Source organism: Theobroma cacao, chromosome 2 (genome assembly GCF_000208745.1).
Source record: "Theobroma cacao cultivar B97-61/B2 chromosome 2, Criollo_cocoa_genome_V2, whole genome shotgun sequence".
Lineage (NCBI taxonomy): Eukaryota > Viridiplantae > Streptophyta > Magnoliopsida > Malvales > Malvaceae > Theobroma > Theobroma cacao.
Window position 1 is genome coordinate 34,921,761 of NC_030851.1, and position 19,935 is coordinate 34,941,695.

Here is a 19,935-nt window from a genome sequence, read left to right on the forward strand (position 1 = left end):
ATAAGTACTGCAAAGAGATTACAAAACACAAAGAAAGAAAAGGGAGAGATGCAGAAATTGTGCATTTATCATAGGAATCAATAGCTAACAGAGAATTTTGGATTAAGAAAATAGTCCAGGCTGTAGACACGTTGGGATAATATTATTATTAACCAAAGAAAGGGCAACCGACAAGCCATTCAATCGCCCAGCAGATATAGATGAAGGCCGTTGGTCCCGACAGGCAATTAACTCGTTGTGAGTTCTGAGTCCTAAGGCTCCGTTAAAAGTACTGGTAAATAGTTTGAAAATTTGAAACCAACTCAGGAAGAATTCACCCCCAACCCCAAAAACCAAAAAAAGAAAATTCATTAAAAAGGCAAAATTTTACTCTCATTTTCAGGAGAAAATAAAAAAGGTACATGTGACAAACAGGACAGGGATAGAAGTCGGCTTGTCAAGTCGTTGTTCTTCTTTTATTGTTTCTCCTCAGTATTTAACGTTAAATCACATCATTTCAGAATTCCAAGAGCAGTAGTACACAGCACTCTTCTCTCCCCCTTCCCCCGCACCTTTTCCTCTCTCCTCTCTCCTCTATCCTCTCTTTTCTCTGGCTCTCTCTCCCACATTTCACTCCCCCTGCTCACTATCCTCCCTTCTGACCTCCATCTCTTTCTCTCTTTTGATTGCTCCTTTCTTCCCCTTTTGTGCTGGTGAATTTTCTCCTGTTTGTCTTGGCATTATGGTGTAGGCTTGTAGCTGTGGTAGGGTTGGTTTACTTTCTTCTCTCTCCTTCTCTCTCTGTCTCTCTTTTAATAAAGAAGGAAAGCTTTCAAGCTTAAAAATCCCATGTGCTCTTGTTGTGGTCTCTTTTGAATAGAACCGAAGAAGAGAAGGAGGCAACAAGCCAGCAAAAGCAAAGAAAAGAAAGAATCTGTAGACGTTGTAGAACTAGAAACTCACATGCAGCCCTGTTTACTATCTCATTAGCTTATGTGCGTTATCTTTTGTTTTGTTTTTTTTTTTTATCTATTCCTGTATTTCTCATAGAGAGCAAGTCTTTCATTCAAAACAGAGGTGAAGAAATGACTAAAGAGGAAGACTTTAAGCTACTCAAGATTCAGGTCTTTTCTCTTTTACCACATTCTTTTCTGTCCCTTTAAAGTCTTTTTATGATTTATTTTTTATGTATCTATATCCACAGCTTTGTGCAAAGGTGGATGCTGGTGGTCTTTTCTTCTAAAGAATCTTTCTTATTTTGTTTTTGTTGTTTGCTTTGTTTCCCTTTCTTTTCATTTTTATCCACAGACTTGTGTTCTCAAAGTGAACATACACTGTGATGGATGTAAGCAGAAAGTGAAGAAACTCCTTCAGAGAATTGAAGGTGCTCACTGTTGTTATCAGCTTTCTCCTATGATTCTTTTTTGTGACTGGTTGTGCACTCCTCTCCTACCTCGTTTCTCTCCCGTATAAACATGTTCTTCCTAGTATTTTTGCTAGATTGCTGAGAAAATTAGGAAAAGATGCCAAAATAATCACTAATGCTCTGCTAATAGTTCAAAACAATGATCTCAAGTGCACAGAATTCTGATCACTGAGAAGAGTAAAATATCAGGAAACTATCTCACCTTGCTCGATAGTTTGAAAGAAACGAGAACAATGATTTGTTTTTCTCGGAAGTTCCATCAGTGGATCTTCCGGCTGGTCTGTGTTTTGGGTAAGAGAAGGAAGAATGTAAATATTTGCGAGTTCTCAAATCAGTCTGGATGTAATGATTTGTTATCTGGACTGACCAATTCATCTTCATTTCAGGAATGATTACAGAAGATGAACATTCTTGAATTATAGATTACTAGGATATATTTTTGTCCTGTTCCAGATGTCTGGAACACATTACTAGGAAAATTTCCAACTCATTGGTCCTAATAGTTGGTGGCATGTGCATGTCTAATCCGTTTGCGTAATTTTCTGTTTGTTGTTTTCTTCTTTGTTCTAGGTGTTTACCAAGTAAGCATAGATGCAGAGCAGCAGAAAGTCACAGTCTCAGGAAGTGTAGATTCTGCAACATTGATCAAGAAACTGGTCAGAGCTGGTAAACATGCTGAGGTTTGGTCCCAGAAGTCCAACCAAAACCAAAAGCCAAAGAACAACTGCATCAAGGATGACAAGAACAACAAAGGCCCAAAGCAAGGCTTGATCAAAGGCCTTGAAGCCTTCAAGACCCAGCAGAAGTTTCCTAGTTTCGTTTCTGAGGAAGATGATGATTATATGGATGATTATGACGAAGAGAATGAAGAGGATGAGCTGCAATTTCTCAAACCAAGTCAACTGGGTCAGTTGGGTCAGCTGGGTTTGCTTAGGCAACAAGCTCTTGATGCAAATAATGCCAAGAACGGTATTGGAAACATTACTGCAACTTCCAACAACAATAATAAAATGAACTACAATCTTATTAATGTGAATGATGGAAAGAAAGGAAACCAGAATCAGAATATGGGAATGAAGGTAAATCCAGGTGTGCTAGATCAAAAAACCTTGGCTGCTTTGAAGATGAATAATGCTCAGTTGGGTGGTTTAAACATCAATGCAGCAGAGGGCAAGAGGGGACACGACATTAACCCCATTATGGGTCTTTCAGGTTTTCATGGAAATGGTGCTAATGTTGCTGATGCTGCTGCGTTAGGAGGCAATCCCAATGCAGTTGGAGGATTTCAAGTTCAATCCAACAATGGGTTGCAGGGATCTTCTGCAGCAATTTTTCAAAATGGTGGATATGTTACTGGTCAAAATCCATCATCTGTGCTCATGAACATGAATGGCTACAACTATCCATCATCAATGATGAACATGATGAACCTGCAGAACAGGCATGCCATGCAGCAACAACCCCAGATGATGTATCATAGATCCCCGGTAATTCCTCCTAGCACTGGGTATTACTATAATTATGGCCCTCCTCCATACTCATACCCTGAAGCCCCCAGTTATAATGCTGATCACTCTGCAGCAACCCATATGTTCAGTGATGACAACACAAGCAGCAGCTGTTCAATAATGTAATGAGAACAAAGAAAAAAAAAATGTAGAGAGAGAATGCATGGGGTTTGACATGGAAATTCTCTCTAAGTGGAGCTAGTAGGTTTTGACAGTATTCTACTGTTTGATGTGGAGGGTAGCAGAGATGCTGGAATGGGATGTTTGAGTGGATCTTATCTGTGTATTTGTGTAGTTGTTAAGTAGATGTTCTCTTTTTTTAATTCACTCCAGCTTCTGCCTGCCTTTTTTTTTTATTCTGTTTCTGGAATGACTATGTGAACCACAAAACTAGTAAATAAACAGAGGAGTCGCTTTATTTTATTCCTGGAATGACTATGGTCAAATTGGAGTCGCTTTATTTTATTCCAATACCAGACGAGGTGACATTGGTTACTGTATCTTCATGGAGCATAATGACACTATCTGCCAGAGAATAGGAACAGCTGGGTTGAGACTGGACAATATCGGTCACGTTTTGCGCTGAAAAGTGTGAATGTTAGGTAGATGTGCACGTGCCTCTCACGTGCATTCCTAGAGTGATGCTGTCTGTCACCTATAGCCACAGGACCACCCAATCCAACATCAGTACCCTACTCCAGCGATCCTGCCACTGCAATGCAAAGCTTTGCCATTGCAAGCAAAGATACCGGACAATAATTTATTGTTTAAAAGAGTTGGTTCATTGCTTTTGCAGCGGAGCTCATGTTATCTCATAACCTTTAAAAAATTGGTGCCCAGACGACAATTTGAGTTCCTTGGTTCAGTCGTATTGATTATTTCTCTTTCATTATTTGAGAAATTTCCACCCGAAGGAAGCGTCTACCCTATGGGATATACAACAAACAGAGTGGACTGCAACAGGAATTTCTGCAGTTCAACTCCGAGAAGGAATCCCAATCCTAAACCTATGATAGCCTTTGCAAGGGGGCATCTAGGATTCTAGATACTCCGAGAAGAATTAATATATAGATGAAGGTTCACTGATTCACCAAAAAGAACTAGGAATTGAAGTAAAGAAGAACTGAAAAAAGAAAACCAGGAGTAAAATGCAGAACAGAGTGGTTATTATTGTAAATAAACAAGTGACCCAGCATGTAATAAAAGAGGAGGCGCCTGCATTCGTAGAAGAGTAGACATCATAGGCGACATTAATGGATTCTGCTGGCGCCTCCTTTGCAGAACCCATCCACTATTGGATGATCCCCCTGCTGCTCCATTGATTGAGAAAACATATTACCCTCCTAGAAGACAACCAATCCTAATTCACAATGCTAACAGAGAACTAATACTGTCTGCTAATAGACATGGTTGAGGTCAACTATTTTTAATGAAATAGGAAAACTGGTTAAATAAGAAAACACGTCAAATTAACACACAAGTATAACGTTTGAGCTATTGTATTGTGCAAAATGTACGCAATAGCTTACGTCCCTGACATTTAGCAAAAGCTTAAATAGGAGGCAGGAATTTAGCATAATAATAATACTAATAATGATACTCCAACAATAAGCAGAAAATTTTGTACAAAAAATGTTACATTTTGATTCCCTCAGGACATAAATTTGGTAGAAAAAGTTATTACTTCTTTTCGGATTCGAAGCTTTCTCGCAATATGTACAAATAAATAAATCAATTTATGCAAAATACATCATCACTTTTAGAACATTATTATACTACAGATTAATAGCAAGAGAACTGTCATGAACAATAACCAAATTCCATGAGAGAACCAAAATCAAATAAAGATTTCAATTCTTTTCTTTCTAAATAAAAAGGTAGAATATCAACATCACCTCCGTATTCAAATGCTGCCTGCTTTATTTCGTTATAGAACTTTTCCCTCGTGTTGACCCAATCGTCCACTCTCCACAAACAGCTAATGCAGCTACAACCAACCTTTCTATCTAGGGATTGAGTGGCTTGAAATGTATTCAAACTAAAGCAAGAAAGTAAAAATAAATAAAGACATCACCAGATTTCACAATCACACCAAAGAAATAAACACAGTTTCTTCCCCCAATTAAATTGGCGATCAAAGGATGAAAGACAGTTGCCATAGGCATTTCTTTATGAAAAAGTAATGAAAGAAGAAAGAATTATTGTATTACACATTGCAATTGCTATTTCTCTCTGAAGGGTATGCTACATGATGAAACCGTGTGAGCAGAAATATATTGCACACATTTTTCACAAAACCCTCCATGAAGCTGCTTACCTGCATTCTTGGCTCTCATTTTTATTCTTTGGCACAAATTCTGAAAATGGAAATTGTGTCCTGAAAAACAGTTGTAAAACCATCATATGGTAACAACTGCAGTAGATGACATGCTCTGCTTTATACCAGAAAAATAAGTTGGTAACTCTTAGATTGAGGACAACAAGGTTAAACAGGTTGATGTAGACCTTAGCAGCGTGGATTATTCGATTTTCTCTTATTTCTAAACTGAAAAATGAAAGATTCCATGCTTTTTTTAATAACTACTTTAGAATTCCGAAAAATAATTTTAATTCAGAAATGTGTGCATAACCCAAAATAAGGGCCTCTTATTCAGTCCATGAAAAGAACGCCTTCTCACTTCTCTGTACTGCATATGCAAGCAAATCATATAATTTGTCTCTTTTCCTTCCTAATTTTCTCATGTTGTGTTTTAATTTTTGAAAGAAATTACTATTTTTATGTAATATGTGCAAAATGCAACTAACTCAACTTCTTCTAATACATGAGAACTGCATCAGTTACATGAAACATGAAGATTTTGCTTGTCATCATAGTTCATTCAAATTGAAATCTCAAGGTAAAAATCAAATGAATGTGCATTCCCTCAAACTTTAAAGATCTAACCTGCATCATACATGTCTGATCCAGTACTTATGTTATTGCCGCTCTACCCTCCAAACACGAATGCAGGCGTCCTCTCCTGAACTGACCACACTGCTGTCATCAGTAAAAACCAAACCATAAACTCCACCAGGATGAGCATTCTTTATAGTTATGTGGCTCGAAGGAGGCTTCCCAACTTCATATATGATCACACAAGTGTCTAGTGATCCTGTAGCCACCATAGTGCTATCAGGAGACCAAGCAAGGCAATTGATACGAGCTGTGTGGTACAACATGTTATTAAGCTTCACCTGCAAGACATAAATTGCAGAAAAAGATGGTTAATACATCCACTCAGTTGCTAGAAGCACTTTAAGATATCCTGTTCTTCAAAATATTCAGAACTTATTTGACTATTCTTGGTGACACTTTACTTCAATCTGTTTCTTGATTAACACTAAGCTGTAACAAAGAAAAAAAAAAAACTAAAAGAGTACTTATAGATGACGTGCATATGGAAGTTCATGATATCCTAATTACAAATTAAAAAAGTTTTCCAGTTCAAAAATAACATATTGCAGTTGCTATAAAATAAAATGCAAACTTTAGAAAGTGGCGAGCTTTTGCTCCACAGCCTTACATGGCAAGATGCTTCATGCCATGGAATTATAGCTAATAAAACAGGTTTCTACCTAGCAGTTGATGCCAAAAGCAAACATAAACAACCTGATAACTGAGGAATGATTAGACAAGCTCCACAACCGCCATTATGATTCCACAAACAGTCCTAAAAGAGTCCCAGCAGACCAGGATACTAGCCATGCAGGCTTTGAAGCATGACCCAATGTTACTGAGAAACATTAGGATAACCAAAAAAAAACAGACGACTCTCCATGACTAATGTCCCTACAGGAATGAGACTGATGGATCTGCATCCCACAATAATCTACGACATTGCTTTTGGGAAACAGTTGTTGCTTGAAGCATCCACTCTTGTTAAGGAGTAAGTTATCTCTTAATCTCAAAAAAAAAAAAAAAGAGGAGGATGTTATCTCTCATTTGAAATTGTATTCCCCAATTTACTTTTGATATTTAGGAAATGTCAGGCAATTAGAGTGCCCGGTAAGGAATAAACATAACAGTCGTTGCTGCAGCGTCTTTCATCTCAAAAATGGGATGAGTCAACTCACCATTCTTGATTTCATTAGTAACGGTAAGACATAATAAAAATATTTTAAAGTTCAAGCTACCTCTTTGGAGACACGATCCCAAACAACTGCTTCACGATTGAGATCGGCTGAAGCAAACATGGAAACATCTGGAGAATACCGTATCACGCTAATTGCACCTCTATGCTTCTCAAGGGTTGCTTTTTCTGTAAGAGAATCACCTGAAACAGAATATATATGCAATTTACCATCCTGCCCCCCCACAATAACCTCACTTCCATCAGGTGAAATAACAGAAGCTGTCACGGTAAATCCAAGGTTGATGTTTGATAGTACTTGCAGACCCTTAAGCAATACAACTCCTGAATCAGTTGAAACTAAAGCTAGATCAGGGGAATTGATGGCATAGCACAAGTCTTTCGGCTGACTGCCAACATCTATATGTTCTGCAACCCCACATTCTTCCTCGTGCAGAGGAACTCTCCATACCTGAAATTAACTAAGGCATTATCACCAAAAAAAAGAACTGGTTTTCAATCTTAAAGGATGCAGAGTATTCACAGTTGACATTAATCCGAGAAAGCACTTATCTAGATAGAGATGAAATTGATTGATAGAAAAAGATCACCCAAGTATGGAGATCCCAGAATAATTAATCTCTTTAGGGTCAGATTCGGTTTTAATTAGCTACACAATGAGATCTAATACCCAATTATTATAAGTTCCGTCACAAATTTTCATGGTCTATTTATAAAGTACCTATCTGGTGCTGACAAAGGCAAACTTCTTTCTCTTTTCTTTCAAGTTTCTACATTTTTCTTCCTTCCACTTAAGTTTTACTTGATTAATAAACATAAGTAGAAAATTCCACTATGCATCCAAACAAGCCTAAGTGGATAAACCAGGATCGAAACCCACCACTAGTGTTTTTTAACCATTTCTCATCTATCATGCACTCTGTTATCTTAAACTGGATAATCAGGTGAACATCATGAGCTGAATAGACTCATGAAATCCTAATGCTCTATCACATATCTTGATGAATGTTTAAGGTACTTGAACATCAAGATTATAACCATAGATACTAAGGAAAACAGAACCAATCATTAGGATCTAACAGAATCAACAATATTTCAGTAAAGTTTAAAGTTGTAGTTGATATTCAGCACAATCACAGAAAATGCTTCAAAAACATTGAAGTGCTAGCCCTAAATACTGCTTTCAAGAATCAACCCAAAAATTCATCCATTAACAAAATATCTGGATTGCCAGGTTAGGTTGCTAGAAAATTAGCTCTTTTTGCTGCAACAAGCTGTTCCAATAAAGCTTCTATACTGTTTGAGTTATACCACTCCAGGCACCCATTCAAAATGCAACCATCAATTCAAGTTAGGTGAAATATATTTAACCACACTTTGCATAACATCCAAAATATGAACTAAACTAAATTTGATATGATTCCATAGTACCACCTTTTTCCACAGAAAGATCTTATATAACAAAAATAGACGGCAACTAATGCAAATATGTTTATATTAAACAGGCAAATTAAAATTTTATACAGGGAAGTCCTTAATAACTGAATTTCTATTTGAAGAACAAAGTTTTTGTTTTGACATTTTCCTCTGTTTATTGGTGGATGAGATTAAAAAACAGGGATTATCAATGCATACTTTGTTTAACAAATAATAAAATGCAATATGTTTTGTGGTACAAGTTTACCTTGTTGTCATATCCAGATGTAATTATCTCTTCTTTAACAGCAGCCAAACATTTAATTTGAGAACTATCTTTCCTCTTTAATTTGCCACTGTATCCAACCCCTTGAATCCATTTAAGGATGGATCCATCAAAGCTGCTGGACAGAATCATCTTTGGGTTGCTTTTGAGTACAGTTAAGGTAGTTATGTTCTTCATATGTCCAGACAACAATAATGGGGGTTTATCAGGATCACTTGCAGAGAATAAGTTAATTGTGCCACCAAGGGAAACTGTAACAAGATGATCATTCTGCCACAGACATCCAACAAGCATGTGCTCCACTCCACCAGATCCAGGACATTCCAATGTTTTCTTCACTTTTCCAGAACCATCTTCAAATATCTCCCATATCTTTGCAGTCTTGTCAGCAGAAACAGTTAGTACCTGATTTCATCAATAAAATAATAGACAGATAAGTGAGAAACATAGAATTGCAATGAAGAGATTAGATGTTGTTAATGGAAGAAAGAGCTACAAAAATTTTTGTTTCATGTCAACATACTCATTGAGGTAAACATGACATTTGTGACGAAAACTCCAGTCAACTTTTGTTAATGATTGTGAAACTGTGGGTTAAACCTTGTAGATCTCTCATGCCTTTATAAAAAGGAACAGGTGAATGCAATACTCTAACCGATGACTTTGTTGGATAAACAATATACTTAGTAGAGGACCTAAACAGAGATGGATTTAAAGGAGACTGCTAAGTTTTGAGTTTACAAAAACTGAATTTCTTGAAGGTATTTTGACCTAGCAGTTCTGAAGAGAGAGAGAGAGAGAGAGAGAGAGAGAGAGAGCTCATGCTTAAACGACAATACGTGAATTTAAAGCAACATTAATATTAAGTGTTCTTCTCCGTTACTTGTCTGAAAATAATTATTAAGGAAAAGCAAGTGAGTCATGGATAGCTTAAGACATGGATAGAATTTGTTTACAAGTTTCATCAGACTGCTTTAATTGAGCTTGAAGATCAAATAGCATGCAGGGAATTGAATTCTGAGTTATAAATAAAGCCATCGAGGTCAAGCTGTATGCACATTTTAATCTTTCCCAGCAAATTGTTTCTCAGTTTCTCTCCTTTTAAACTTCCTCTTATTCTCTTGTCCAGACACCTCATTCTAAAGTGCAAATAATGGCCAATCATAGGTTACTTTTCCAATTTTCCTCTCTCTTATTTCAGGCTAAAGCAATCATGCAATGCTGGGTTTCTTTCCTCTTCTTTTCCCTGAAAATAAGTAACAAACAGTACACAAAAGTTGCAAAAGAGGAAGCTGAAACCTAGTGAACTGAAGTATACAAGAGACCTACAAATAGATATCAAGAGGAAAAACTTTCTGATTCCTAACATCATATTCATCCGGAAAGAAGAGAAAAGAGCTGCAAAACCTTTTTCTGACTTTACAACCGAAAATTAAGGTTCCATTCGGTTTATATTTTTGCTACTCTCTTTTTGCTATATGCTTTTTGAAAAATTGCTACAAAGCAAAAACAAAAGGTAAAAAACAATATTATAATTGATTTAAAATGGGCAAATAATTAAAATTTAACACCAATTATAACATAATTAGTTCATATAGAAGTAGATCATGCAGTTTTGTTATCCAAAAGAATTACATACATTTTGTTTATAATTCTTCAAATTTTTATTTGCTTTTATTTCCAAATGTATTTTTGCTTTCTAGTTTTCGAAAACAAAAAGTAAATAGCAAAAGTTCCTAGACAGAGCCTAAAGAAGCCTAGTCTTAATCTCAATCACGAAATGCTCTATTGTCTAGTTATCTTTATAATTCCTTTGAGCCTAAAAGCTCCTGAGTGCATAAGGTGGTACTATATCCTCCAAAAAATAAGGTTTTTCTTCCACTATCCCCAGCTTGTCAACATATCTAGCCTAAATTCAAAAACTAATCAAAATAGACATTTCAAAGGATTTCGGCATTCCCAACAAGACTGCATGTAAATATACGCAGAGATGGCAATGGCCTACACATGCACACACCCATGGATAATGAAACCAAATCAATTTGGTGACAAACAAATTCAAAAGCTATTAACACGAAATAGGGCTGCAAGAAAAATCAACAAAGGCGAGAGTGATGATCGGAAGCACAGTTGCATTTAGTACTGGTCTTTTAATGAAGCAATGCCTTTTTTTTTTTTTTGATAGAGCAATGGACTTAATTAAAGCAACTAAATTAATATTGACCAAGGTGCTTACATGTTTACCATCAGCGCTCCAGCTAACAGCATAAATGCTGCCTGTATGACCATCTTCACAGGACAACTCTCCAATAGTTTCACCAGTCTTCGCATCATAAATTATACCCTTCTTATCTGAGCTTACACTAATTAGTTTGCTGCCATCTGGGGAAAATCTAATGCAGTTGACAAAATTTGAATGCTCCCTGCAGATTATAAAACAAATCCTTGAATAACCCTAAAACTAACAAACATCTTAACAATCAGAAGACTACTTTCAAAATGGAATTCATGCTTTCTTCAAAAGAGTTCATTCAATAGTGCATTCTTTTCAGTTTTCACACATCTTAAGAACCAGTAGAAGACTATTTCCAAAATGAAGCGACAAATAGTTGTAACAAGCATTATGCAATTATCAAATTATTGCAGGTATGGGAAACGTTCTTTGTTAGCATCATCAATTGACTTGCATTGTAGATTTACAAATTGAAAGTTTTAATTTCACATTTTTAATTTGCCATGGGCATAGAGATTGTGAGCACATAGTTACTTTTAAAAACTAACATTGAAAAAGAAATAAATAGAAAAACAGCCCATCTCTCCAGTATCTCTGCATGTGGAAATGAGAATCAGCTAATTGTGGATGAATTCCAAATGCCAACCGATAAAACTTAAAAAAGAGGTGAAAGTGCAGGACTTCTTTAATCTTAAATTTGCATTTTTTTTTGTTTTAAAATAAAAAAAACATTACTATTGCTTTTATATCCAAATGAACCTCTTGCTTTCTGCTTCTGACAACAAAAATTGAATAGCAAAAATGACAAGCACACCATGTTTAAGACTACGATTCAAGGTAACAACCTTTTCTAATACATTAATGCAAAGCAAGACCAATCCATGAATGGAATCTTTTCCTCACTAAATCAAAGGCTTTACTTGAGCAATTCACTTAATGTAGTGCCATGATAAATGGTAAAAGCATTCGACAATTCAACACTCTTGCCTACCTGTGAGATAGCTTGAACTTAAAGGGTGGACCTTCATAAAAATTCACCAAGAAATCCTCTCCACAGGTTGCAATCCGAAACGGCCTTGTCGGTTTGAAATGACAGCTCAGCACCCTCCTCGAGTGCCCATCAAAATCCCCCACAGTACTCCCCGAGTCCCACCTTCAACCATCACAAATCCTAATCAAAATCTGAGCGTTTTATATTCTTTTGATTCAAACTTAATTTTTATTCAAAAAAAAATAACATTCGCCCTTCCAATTTCAATCTGCAACTTTTGTTTTTACTGTTCCAAAATTATGTTTGTTTTTATCAAATTTAACACTAAATTACAGTTCAATATTAAATTTTATCACTCTATTTTAATTATATTATTAATTTTTATCACTACACTTTTTTTTATTTTGCTTAATTTTCGAATAAAAATAACGGCCAAAGAACATATTTAATAAAATTTCTCTTTCCCTTTCGCGTTTATCCTCGCGGAATCTTTTTACATGCAAAAATGAAAAGCAAAAATCAAAGTTTCTAATCAAAAGGAGCCTTAAATACGTGATTTCCATATATTTAGTCCACAAACTGTTCTCACCAGAGACAGTATATAAATGGTCTAAATTTCAAACTAATTATACTCCATGTCATTTCGAGTGTTCAGGCAGGCTGCTTTCTTACCAAAATTTTGTATATAAAAAAGCAGGCAGTAGAAACTATTGAAATAAAGAATACTGACATAAAAGCGCGGACAAAGGACTTTCCTTTGCCTTCGCCAGAGGCAACGATTCTCAACCCGTCGGGAGACCACTGGAGATCATCGATCCGACCCGAAAGGACCTTGAACTCATTTTTCAAAACGAAGTCGTTATGGGTCCCCCAGATTCGTACGGTGCCAGAGACGTCAGCTGAGGCGATCCACTCGCCGTTGGGGGAGTAACGAGCGACAGTGACAGGGTAGCCGTGGTCGCCATAAACGGCAACATCGAGAGGCTGGTCAAGGTATCGGATGAAGACGGACCTTCCATTGCAATAAAGGATTGAGTTGGATTTGGCATCGCCGGAGATTAGAATTCCACGGCCTCGTTCCGTGGAAGGGGTGCAGGCATAGGTTTCTACGAGATTCGCCATTTGTTATTTGCTTGTTTGAAGTTTTTGTGGCCAAAGGGAGCTTATTTTAGCAGGTTTTCAGTTTTTCAGTTGATGGGAAAAGTGCGGGAATTGAGGAGGGGACTTTTTGAACGAGTTGGTCGCTACTCGCTGGGTTGAGAAGGGCCATTCCTGTTCAGATCCGTTAGGGATCACCATGGCTCCATGCTTCATTCAGGCCTTACAAGAAAAGGTCCAACTCGGGCCATGCGTATTCATTTAGCACAAGCCCCAACAACTATTTTTTGCAAATTATTAATTAAATAATTACTGAAAATGTTGAACTATTATTAGTTATTAGACAATGATATCCCAAGTGAACAGTGTTTTAGTTCACAAAATCATACTGCTTCGCATATAAAGCTTACAGTCACCAAAACAATGTGCGTACTCTGCATCCACAGATTTGCGATGTATTTTAATTAATTACTAAATTTGTATAAAAATGTCGAAATATTTCTTAGTAAGTAGTAATCATTTTGTTTACAGCAGACATGTCGTATAATGCTCTACCCAACATGTCACTAACTCATCACTTTGTGCATAAGTGCTTGACACTTGAGACATCCACGAAGAAGCGCCTCATCCATTTTATTGTTTATGACCAAAGGCCCACTTTTTCACCTGAAAAGATTCCTTGTCATTCTTCTTGCTCTAGAGGGACAAAACCCCACAAGAACAAAATAAAAATATATAATATAATTGCACTCTAACAATGACAATGATGAGCGATGAAGTTAGGAGTTCGCAAATGCCCGAGCATACCTATTATTTAAGAACAACCGAGAGAGTGAGAAAAATTAATTAGTTTAAAGAGTAGGATTCCCAAGTAATTAATTACTATACGATGTCACCTCCGAAAATGTTTCGTTCATCTCAGAGGTTAAGTCTCGATCGAGCGGCACTTGCTCACCACCTTGTAAAGCGCGACATCAAGTTTGATTTTTTGCATCATTGTTAGTTCATATTGGAGAAGCCTGTGAAGATGCAGTTCCTCTTTCGGAAAAGAAACAGAGAGATCAACTACAATTTCCTTAAATTAAGTGGGTTTTTCTTTTCTTTGGAAATATCGTTAAATTAAATTGTAACAATAAGGTCATAGACTGGGTGGGGCAAACAGCAAGGTGATGAAGTCAAGTAGTGGGAAGACTTTGGTGGTGATGTAACACTTGATCCATCAAAAAGCTCTGGTTGTGGTTTGAAATTCTGTGAAAAAGAGACAAAAAACGTTTCACGCTTCAACTGGAACGTGAATCTATTAAAAAATTGACTTGGTCATTAATCTTACTAGAATGTGGTCCCCACCATGTTTGGATTGAACTGTTCTCTTTTAAATTTTAGTAAAATCGCTCGTGAACAAAAAATATTTTAATTTAACTTATTCATTGCCAGTGGTTTTATCCTTTACAAATTTTGATATAAATCTAAATATCTCAACTTGAAAACGTGGCTTTTCTTTTAGATGAGCACGTGGCAAAATAAGGAAGGTTTTTGAAGTTTCTTTTTAAATATGCAATAGATGGTCCCCTACGCTGCTCTGGACATCCTTTTTCATTTTCCTTTCTAACAATATGTATGCGGTCTCTCTTCATCCATGCTAGGCTCCCACGCACACAAAAATCTATGGTCTTCGGCCTAGCAGGTAACGCCCCCACTTTAAAAGAAAAATCTCACGCCAGTTGCAATGAGAAGAAACTACAAAAATATTCTTAACTTGGAATAAATTCGGTGGCCCTTGGCTTTGACTATTACAACCCCAACCATGTTTTCGCTGCAATTTCTAATGTTATATTTAACAATCTAATAATAATAGCATATGCTATTCTACCCTAATTAGCTTCAATTAGAATTTTATCACTACAATAAATAAATAAATATAATATTTAAGAAAATCACTAAATTATTTTAAAAATTTTAAATAAATCTATAACGTTTTATTATGTTCAATAAAATTTTTATATTTTTGTTTTGATTTTTTATAATTAACAGTTAATTAATTATTATTAAATATTATCATATTATATTAATATATTATATTATAATATATTATGATATATCAACATGTCATTTTTTTTTAAAGTAACATATCACGTTAACACTACATTATATAAAATAATAAATTATATTTTGATTATTAATAATTAATTAATTATTAATTATAAAAATTTATTTAATTTAAAATAAAAATATAAAAATTTTGTTAAAATAAAAATAATAATTTATTTAAAATTTTATAAATAATTAAAATTTATTTTAAGTATTATTACAAATAAATATTATTCATGTATTTGCGGGCGCAGCTATGTCTAACGGAAAAAATTTTGCTTTTCTTTTGTTTTTGAATTTACATTCAGAAACGAAAAGCGGGAAAGGGTCCCGCATGCATGCAGGCCCTGATTAAACATGTCTTTTACCATTTCGAAGAAATCGAAGCTAACCACTGAAAAGGCACTCCTTTGTCTCTGCCTATAATGATTGGCCCGAGATAATGAATTTATTATAAATATTTTCAAAACATTTGTCAATTATATGTGATTTATATATATATTCGAAAAAACAGCTTTGGTATTAAAATTGAAGAAGAATCTGTACAACCTATTTGAAGTAGGAACAAAGAAAACTTCAAACTTAATGCAAAATCAGACGAAGTCAGTAGCTTCATCAATCCCAGACATAACCTGCCCTAGAAAACTATATTTTACTACTTACAGTCTTGAGCTAAATAATTAGGGTGATTTTTTTGTTGATTATTTCTCATTCTATTTACAAGTTGACTATTTCTCTTCTATTTTTTTTTTGTTGTCTGCGTGGCCTTAATGGGTATGCTTTTTATTTTATTCATAATTATGACTTGAATAGGGAATATGTTCCAATTATTAAATTAAATATTCGGGTGTTTCTAATATAGAATCAAGATCTTACTTTCAATTTTCTAATTTTTCATAATTGATATGCAAAATATCTATTTTTAAGGATACCAGCTCTGTATCGCTAATTTCTATTTTGTGGAATTTAAGTATGGTATTGTAAGTCTGGAAAGCAGTGAACCACGACCCTATATAATGATGTTAAGCCACAAATAAACCTCCAATTAACTCAATTCTTTTCAAACCTTATCTCTCTCTCTGTCTGTCACGCTTTCACGCTGTCTTCTCCCTGTTTGCTCATTATGCAATGAAGAGATGTTCTCCATGGGGAGGATGATGCTGTTTTTTCTCATATGTTTAGCTCTCTTGGGAGAGCTCAGCACTTCATGGGCGGAAGATAGGCTTGTGAATCCATTACAGTTGGAAATGTTTGTGGATGAGCTTCCAGATATGCCTAAAATCCAAGGTTTCGATGTAGTGAATGGTTCTCCCAAATCTAAGTCACTGACGATTGGCATGTTCAGGAAGAAATGGGTAAGTATTTCTTTCTTGTCATTCTTCAATTCCTTTCTTAATTTTCCTGTTCAAATCTTCCCGTTTCTCTGCCTTGTTGATTTAAGTATTAAGTATAACAGTCCCCTTGGTGTCCTTCAAAGTCAAACAAGGACGCCCAAGTTTGAGGGCAGTGGGTGCCCTGTAGCTCAACTCTGCAACTTCGATACCAGATCAAGTTAATTGCATCTTTTCAAATTATGCATGTAAATTTTTACAAACAATTTAGGTTAAACCCGCAGTATTCATAATTTTTAAACAATGTTTTAGTATTTTAGTTTCTGGAAAGAATATTATTACAAGGCAAAACAGAGAAAGGGAATAGAGGAATCGAGTCTCTCATGCTACAGCAACAACAGGAAAAGGAAAAAGAGGAAGTCTCTTCCTCTGTCTCCTTACCTACCCGCTCTCCAAAACTATTGCGAATTCATATTTTGACACAAGTATTAACCACCAATTATAGTTGAGATAAAAAGGGGGACTGTGATGACTGCTTCCTACTATCCGCGACCCCATGGCCAGTTGCAAAAGATGCTTTCCCACCTTGAAAAGTAAAAGGTAGACAGTGAACAGAGTGATGCTTCGAATTTTATCTTTTCTACACAACTATCTTTTTTTGACAATTTCCTCATCTTTGTAGCTTGCCAAAGAAAACCAATGCTCAACTCAGGTGTAGTGCTGATAGGTTGCCCAATATGTTATGACAAGCTTTTGGTTTTGGGGGTTGGGCGGATGGGCGCTATTTCCATTTTAACAAGTTATGAGCTGTATTCGTACCATACATGGTTCAATTAATTAATTAGTTTTAAATTTTAATGGTTAGTCCCATTCAGTTTGCCAGCTCTTTCTTCGTTTCTTTTCAGTTTGGGTTCAATTACACATTGTTTACCACTAGCTTCTTTCAACAAAGTCATCAAAGGAAGTTGGTAAACTCGAGGAGGAGATGTTTATTTTTTCTGCAAATTGTCTCTGTTGAAGTATTTAATTCTTCTTTAACTAAGAACAATATTGTATTCAAAGAGAATTGTCGTACACGAATGAGGAATTACTCTTTCTGTCTTTTATATGTTTTTCTGAGAAACCAAATTTTTTATTGTGATTGTGAAACATCATAACCGAACTCATCTTGTTTGTTGCCTTCCGCTTTGCAGAAATTCCACAGGGACCTCCCTCCGACGCCAGTGTTCGCCTACGGTGCCTCCAGGCTCACTGCAACAGTACCTGGTCCAACCATCGAGGCCCTCCACGGCATTGACACTTATGTCGAGTGGCAAAATCACCTCCCTTCAAAGCACATACTGCCATGGGATCCGACAATCCCAACCGCCCTCCCTGCCACCAAGAAGCGAGTTCCTACTGTAGTGCACCTCCATGGTGGCATCCATGAACCCGCCAGTGATGGAAACTCAAACTCGTGGTTCACCGCTGGATTTAAAGAAAAGGGGCCCACGTGGGCTAACGCAACATATCACTACAACAATAACCAACAGCCTGGAAATTTATGGTACCATGATCATGCCATGGGATTGACCAGAGTCAACCTGTTGGCAGGCCTGATTGGGGCCTATGTTCTTCGCCATCCTGACGTCGAGGGCCCACTTAAACTTCCGCATGGTGACGAATTTGATCGACCTTTGCTCGTGTTTGATCGTAGCTTTCGCACAAATGGTTCCATATACATGAATTCCACAGGAAATAATCCCACTATACATCCACAATGGCAGCCCGAATATTTTGGCGATACAATCATAGTAAATGGCAAGGCATGGCCGAAGATGATGGTACGACGTCGTAAATACAGATTTCGTATAATCAATGCCAGCAATGCTAGATTCTTCAGATTCTTCTTCACGAATGGCTTGGAATTCATTCACGTGGCAGCTGACTCAACTTATCTTGGGGAACCTGTAGTGACCAATGAAACTCTGCTGGCACCATCAGAGATTGCTGACGTGGTCGTTGACTTTTCAAAGTCAGAGACTGATGATGCTATTCTGGCTAATGACGCACCGTACCCTTACCCGTCGGGTGACCCAGTGAATGAATCAAATGGCAAAGTCATGAAATTTATCATCAAGAAAAATCAAGAGGTTGACACGTGGCGAGTACCTAATAAATTGATAAAATATCCTTCCCCGGATTTATCTAGTGTAAGGGAAACGCGATACATAGCAATGTATGAGTACACCAGTGATACAGATGAGCCGACGCATCTTTACATCAACGGAAAACCGTATGAAGCGCCGGCGACGGAGACCCCTAAAGCGGGGACCAGTGAGATTTGGAATGTGATTAATCTGACGGAGGATAATCATCCGTTGCACATTCATTTGGGACTATTTACAGTGTTGGATCAGACGGAGCTGGTGAATAAAGAGGAGTTCAAGGGATGCATGTCCAAAGAGAACGACGCGATCAAGTGCCATATAAGCAAGTATGCGCGAGGCAAGAAGGTAGAGGTACCAGCACATGAGAAGGGGTGGAAGAATGTTTATAAGATGACACCAGGATTTGTGACAAAAATACTGGTTAGGTTTTCTTATATTCATTCCAACTCTTCATATTCATTTGATCCAACGGCAAACCCTGGTTACGTCTATCATTGCCATGTAAGTATATCACCTTTTCCCTTTATTTTATTCGTTTTCAAACATGGTATTGATATAATTAAATAATAAACTTAAAATTGATTGCGCAGTTCAATGAAAAACCTTTGGTAGTCAGGTAGGTACCTACCTGCATATTTCTCTGTCAGGATTAGCCAATGAAGAATTACTCAGATCTGTCCTTTTGCCATATATTCACGAGTTGCTCTATAAAATCCAAATTGCAAAAAAAATTTTATCGAAGTTTCTTGACAGAATTTATTCTCGGCACATGCAGATCTTGGATCATGAAGATAATGTGATGATGAGGCCCATTAAGCTGATCAAATGAGAAAGGCTACAGAAAGATCATTCCAGGGGAAACCTAAGTACGGTGATTATGCCAAAAGCTGATACAATTTTTTGTCCTTTTTCCATTGAAAATTTCAGTTTCTTTCTTCTCTTATTTTCATTTTAACACGGATGCAGGAACTCTATTTACAAGCAACATCTGAAGGACTCTGGCAATTCTAAAGTTGTCAATATTCCTGAACTTGAGTTCTTCAATAATTAGTGCTACAAATGGAAGAAATTTTATCAACATATAGACAACATAGAAGCTGATGTTAAAGTGTACAATTGTGGGGGATTTTGGTTAAAAATAAAAGGCAGCAATAGCTTTATGATTTAGCTAGAAATGTTATTTTGGTCAATGATGACCTAGAAATGTTGTAAAAGTGTGGTTTATGCTCTTTATTGTATGCTAAATACTCTAAGTTCTTTCCGAGGTTATCAATTTCATTAAAATAGGATTTAAAATAA

The 19,935-nt window shown here is 36.4% G+C and overlaps 3 protein-coding genes across 9 annotated transcripts; 2 read left to right on the forward strand and 1 right to left on the reverse strand.

Annotated features, from left to right (window-relative positions):
* Positions 519-3,336, forward strand: LOC18609748 (myb-like protein I). 3 transcript variants are annotated; one of them, XM_007045024.2, is made up of 4 exons: positions 519-748; positions 1,030-1,103; positions 1,288-1,363; positions 1,976-3,336. In XM_007045024.2, the coding sequence occupies exons 2-4, from the start codon at positions 1,065-1,067 to the stop codon at positions 3,037-3,039; spliced, it is 1,179 nt and encodes a 392-aa protein (XP_007045086.1). In that variant the 5' UTR covers positions 519-748; positions 1,030-1,064; the 3' UTR covers positions 3,040-3,336. The 3 variants fall into 3 exon arrangements, with proteins under 3 accessions (XP_007045086.1, XP_007045083.1, XP_007045084.1); XM_007045021.2 differs by having other exon boundaries at positions 519-743; XM_007045022.2 differs by having other exon boundaries at positions 520-743; positions 860-1,103.
* Positions 4,463-13,514, reverse strand: LOC18609749 (actin-interacting protein 1-2). Of its 4 annotated transcripts, none has more exons than XR_001926299.1 (8): positions 12,700-13,111; positions 11,970-12,131; positions 10,982-11,168; positions 8,728-9,150; positions 7,087-7,494; positions 5,858-6,147; positions 5,231-5,290; positions 4,464-4,951 (listed from the first exon to the last, which is right to left on the reverse strand). XR_001926299.1 is itself a non-coding variant. In XM_007045028.2 (8 exons), exons 1-7 carry the CDS (start codon positions 13,089-13,091, stop codon positions 5,890-5,892), a joined length of 1,707 nt encoding a protein of 568 aa, XP_007045090.2. In that variant the 5' UTR covers positions 13,092-13,514; the 3' UTR covers positions 4,972-5,290; positions 5,858-5,889. The 4 variants fall into 4 exon arrangements, 3 of the variants coding, with proteins under 3 accessions (XP_017969976.1, XP_007045090.2, XP_007045092.2); XM_007045028.2 differs by lacking the exon at positions 4,464-4,951 and having other exon boundaries at positions 4,972-5,290; positions 7,087-7,226; positions 7,350-7,494; positions 12,700-13,514; XM_018114487.1 differs by lacking the exon at positions 5,231-5,290 and having other exon boundaries at positions 4,463-4,951.
* On the forward strand, positions 16,187-19,935 carry LOC18609751 (multicopper oxidase LPR1). Of its 2 annotated transcripts, XM_018116300.1 has the most exons (5): positions 16,992-17,086; positions 17,169-17,346; positions 17,680-19,137; positions 19,412-19,502; positions 19,603-19,935. In XM_018116300.1, exons 2-4 carry the CDS (start codon positions 17,344-17,346, stop codon positions 19,463-19,465), a joined length of 1,515 nt encoding a protein of 504 aa, XP_017971789.1. In that variant the 5' UTR covers positions 16,992-17,086; positions 17,169-17,343; the 3' UTR covers positions 19,466-19,502; positions 19,603-19,935. The 2 variants fall into 2 exon arrangements, with proteins under 2 accessions (XP_007045096.2, XP_017971789.1); XM_007045034.2 differs by lacking the exons at positions 16,992-17,086; positions 17,169-17,346 and adding an exon at positions 16,187-16,510.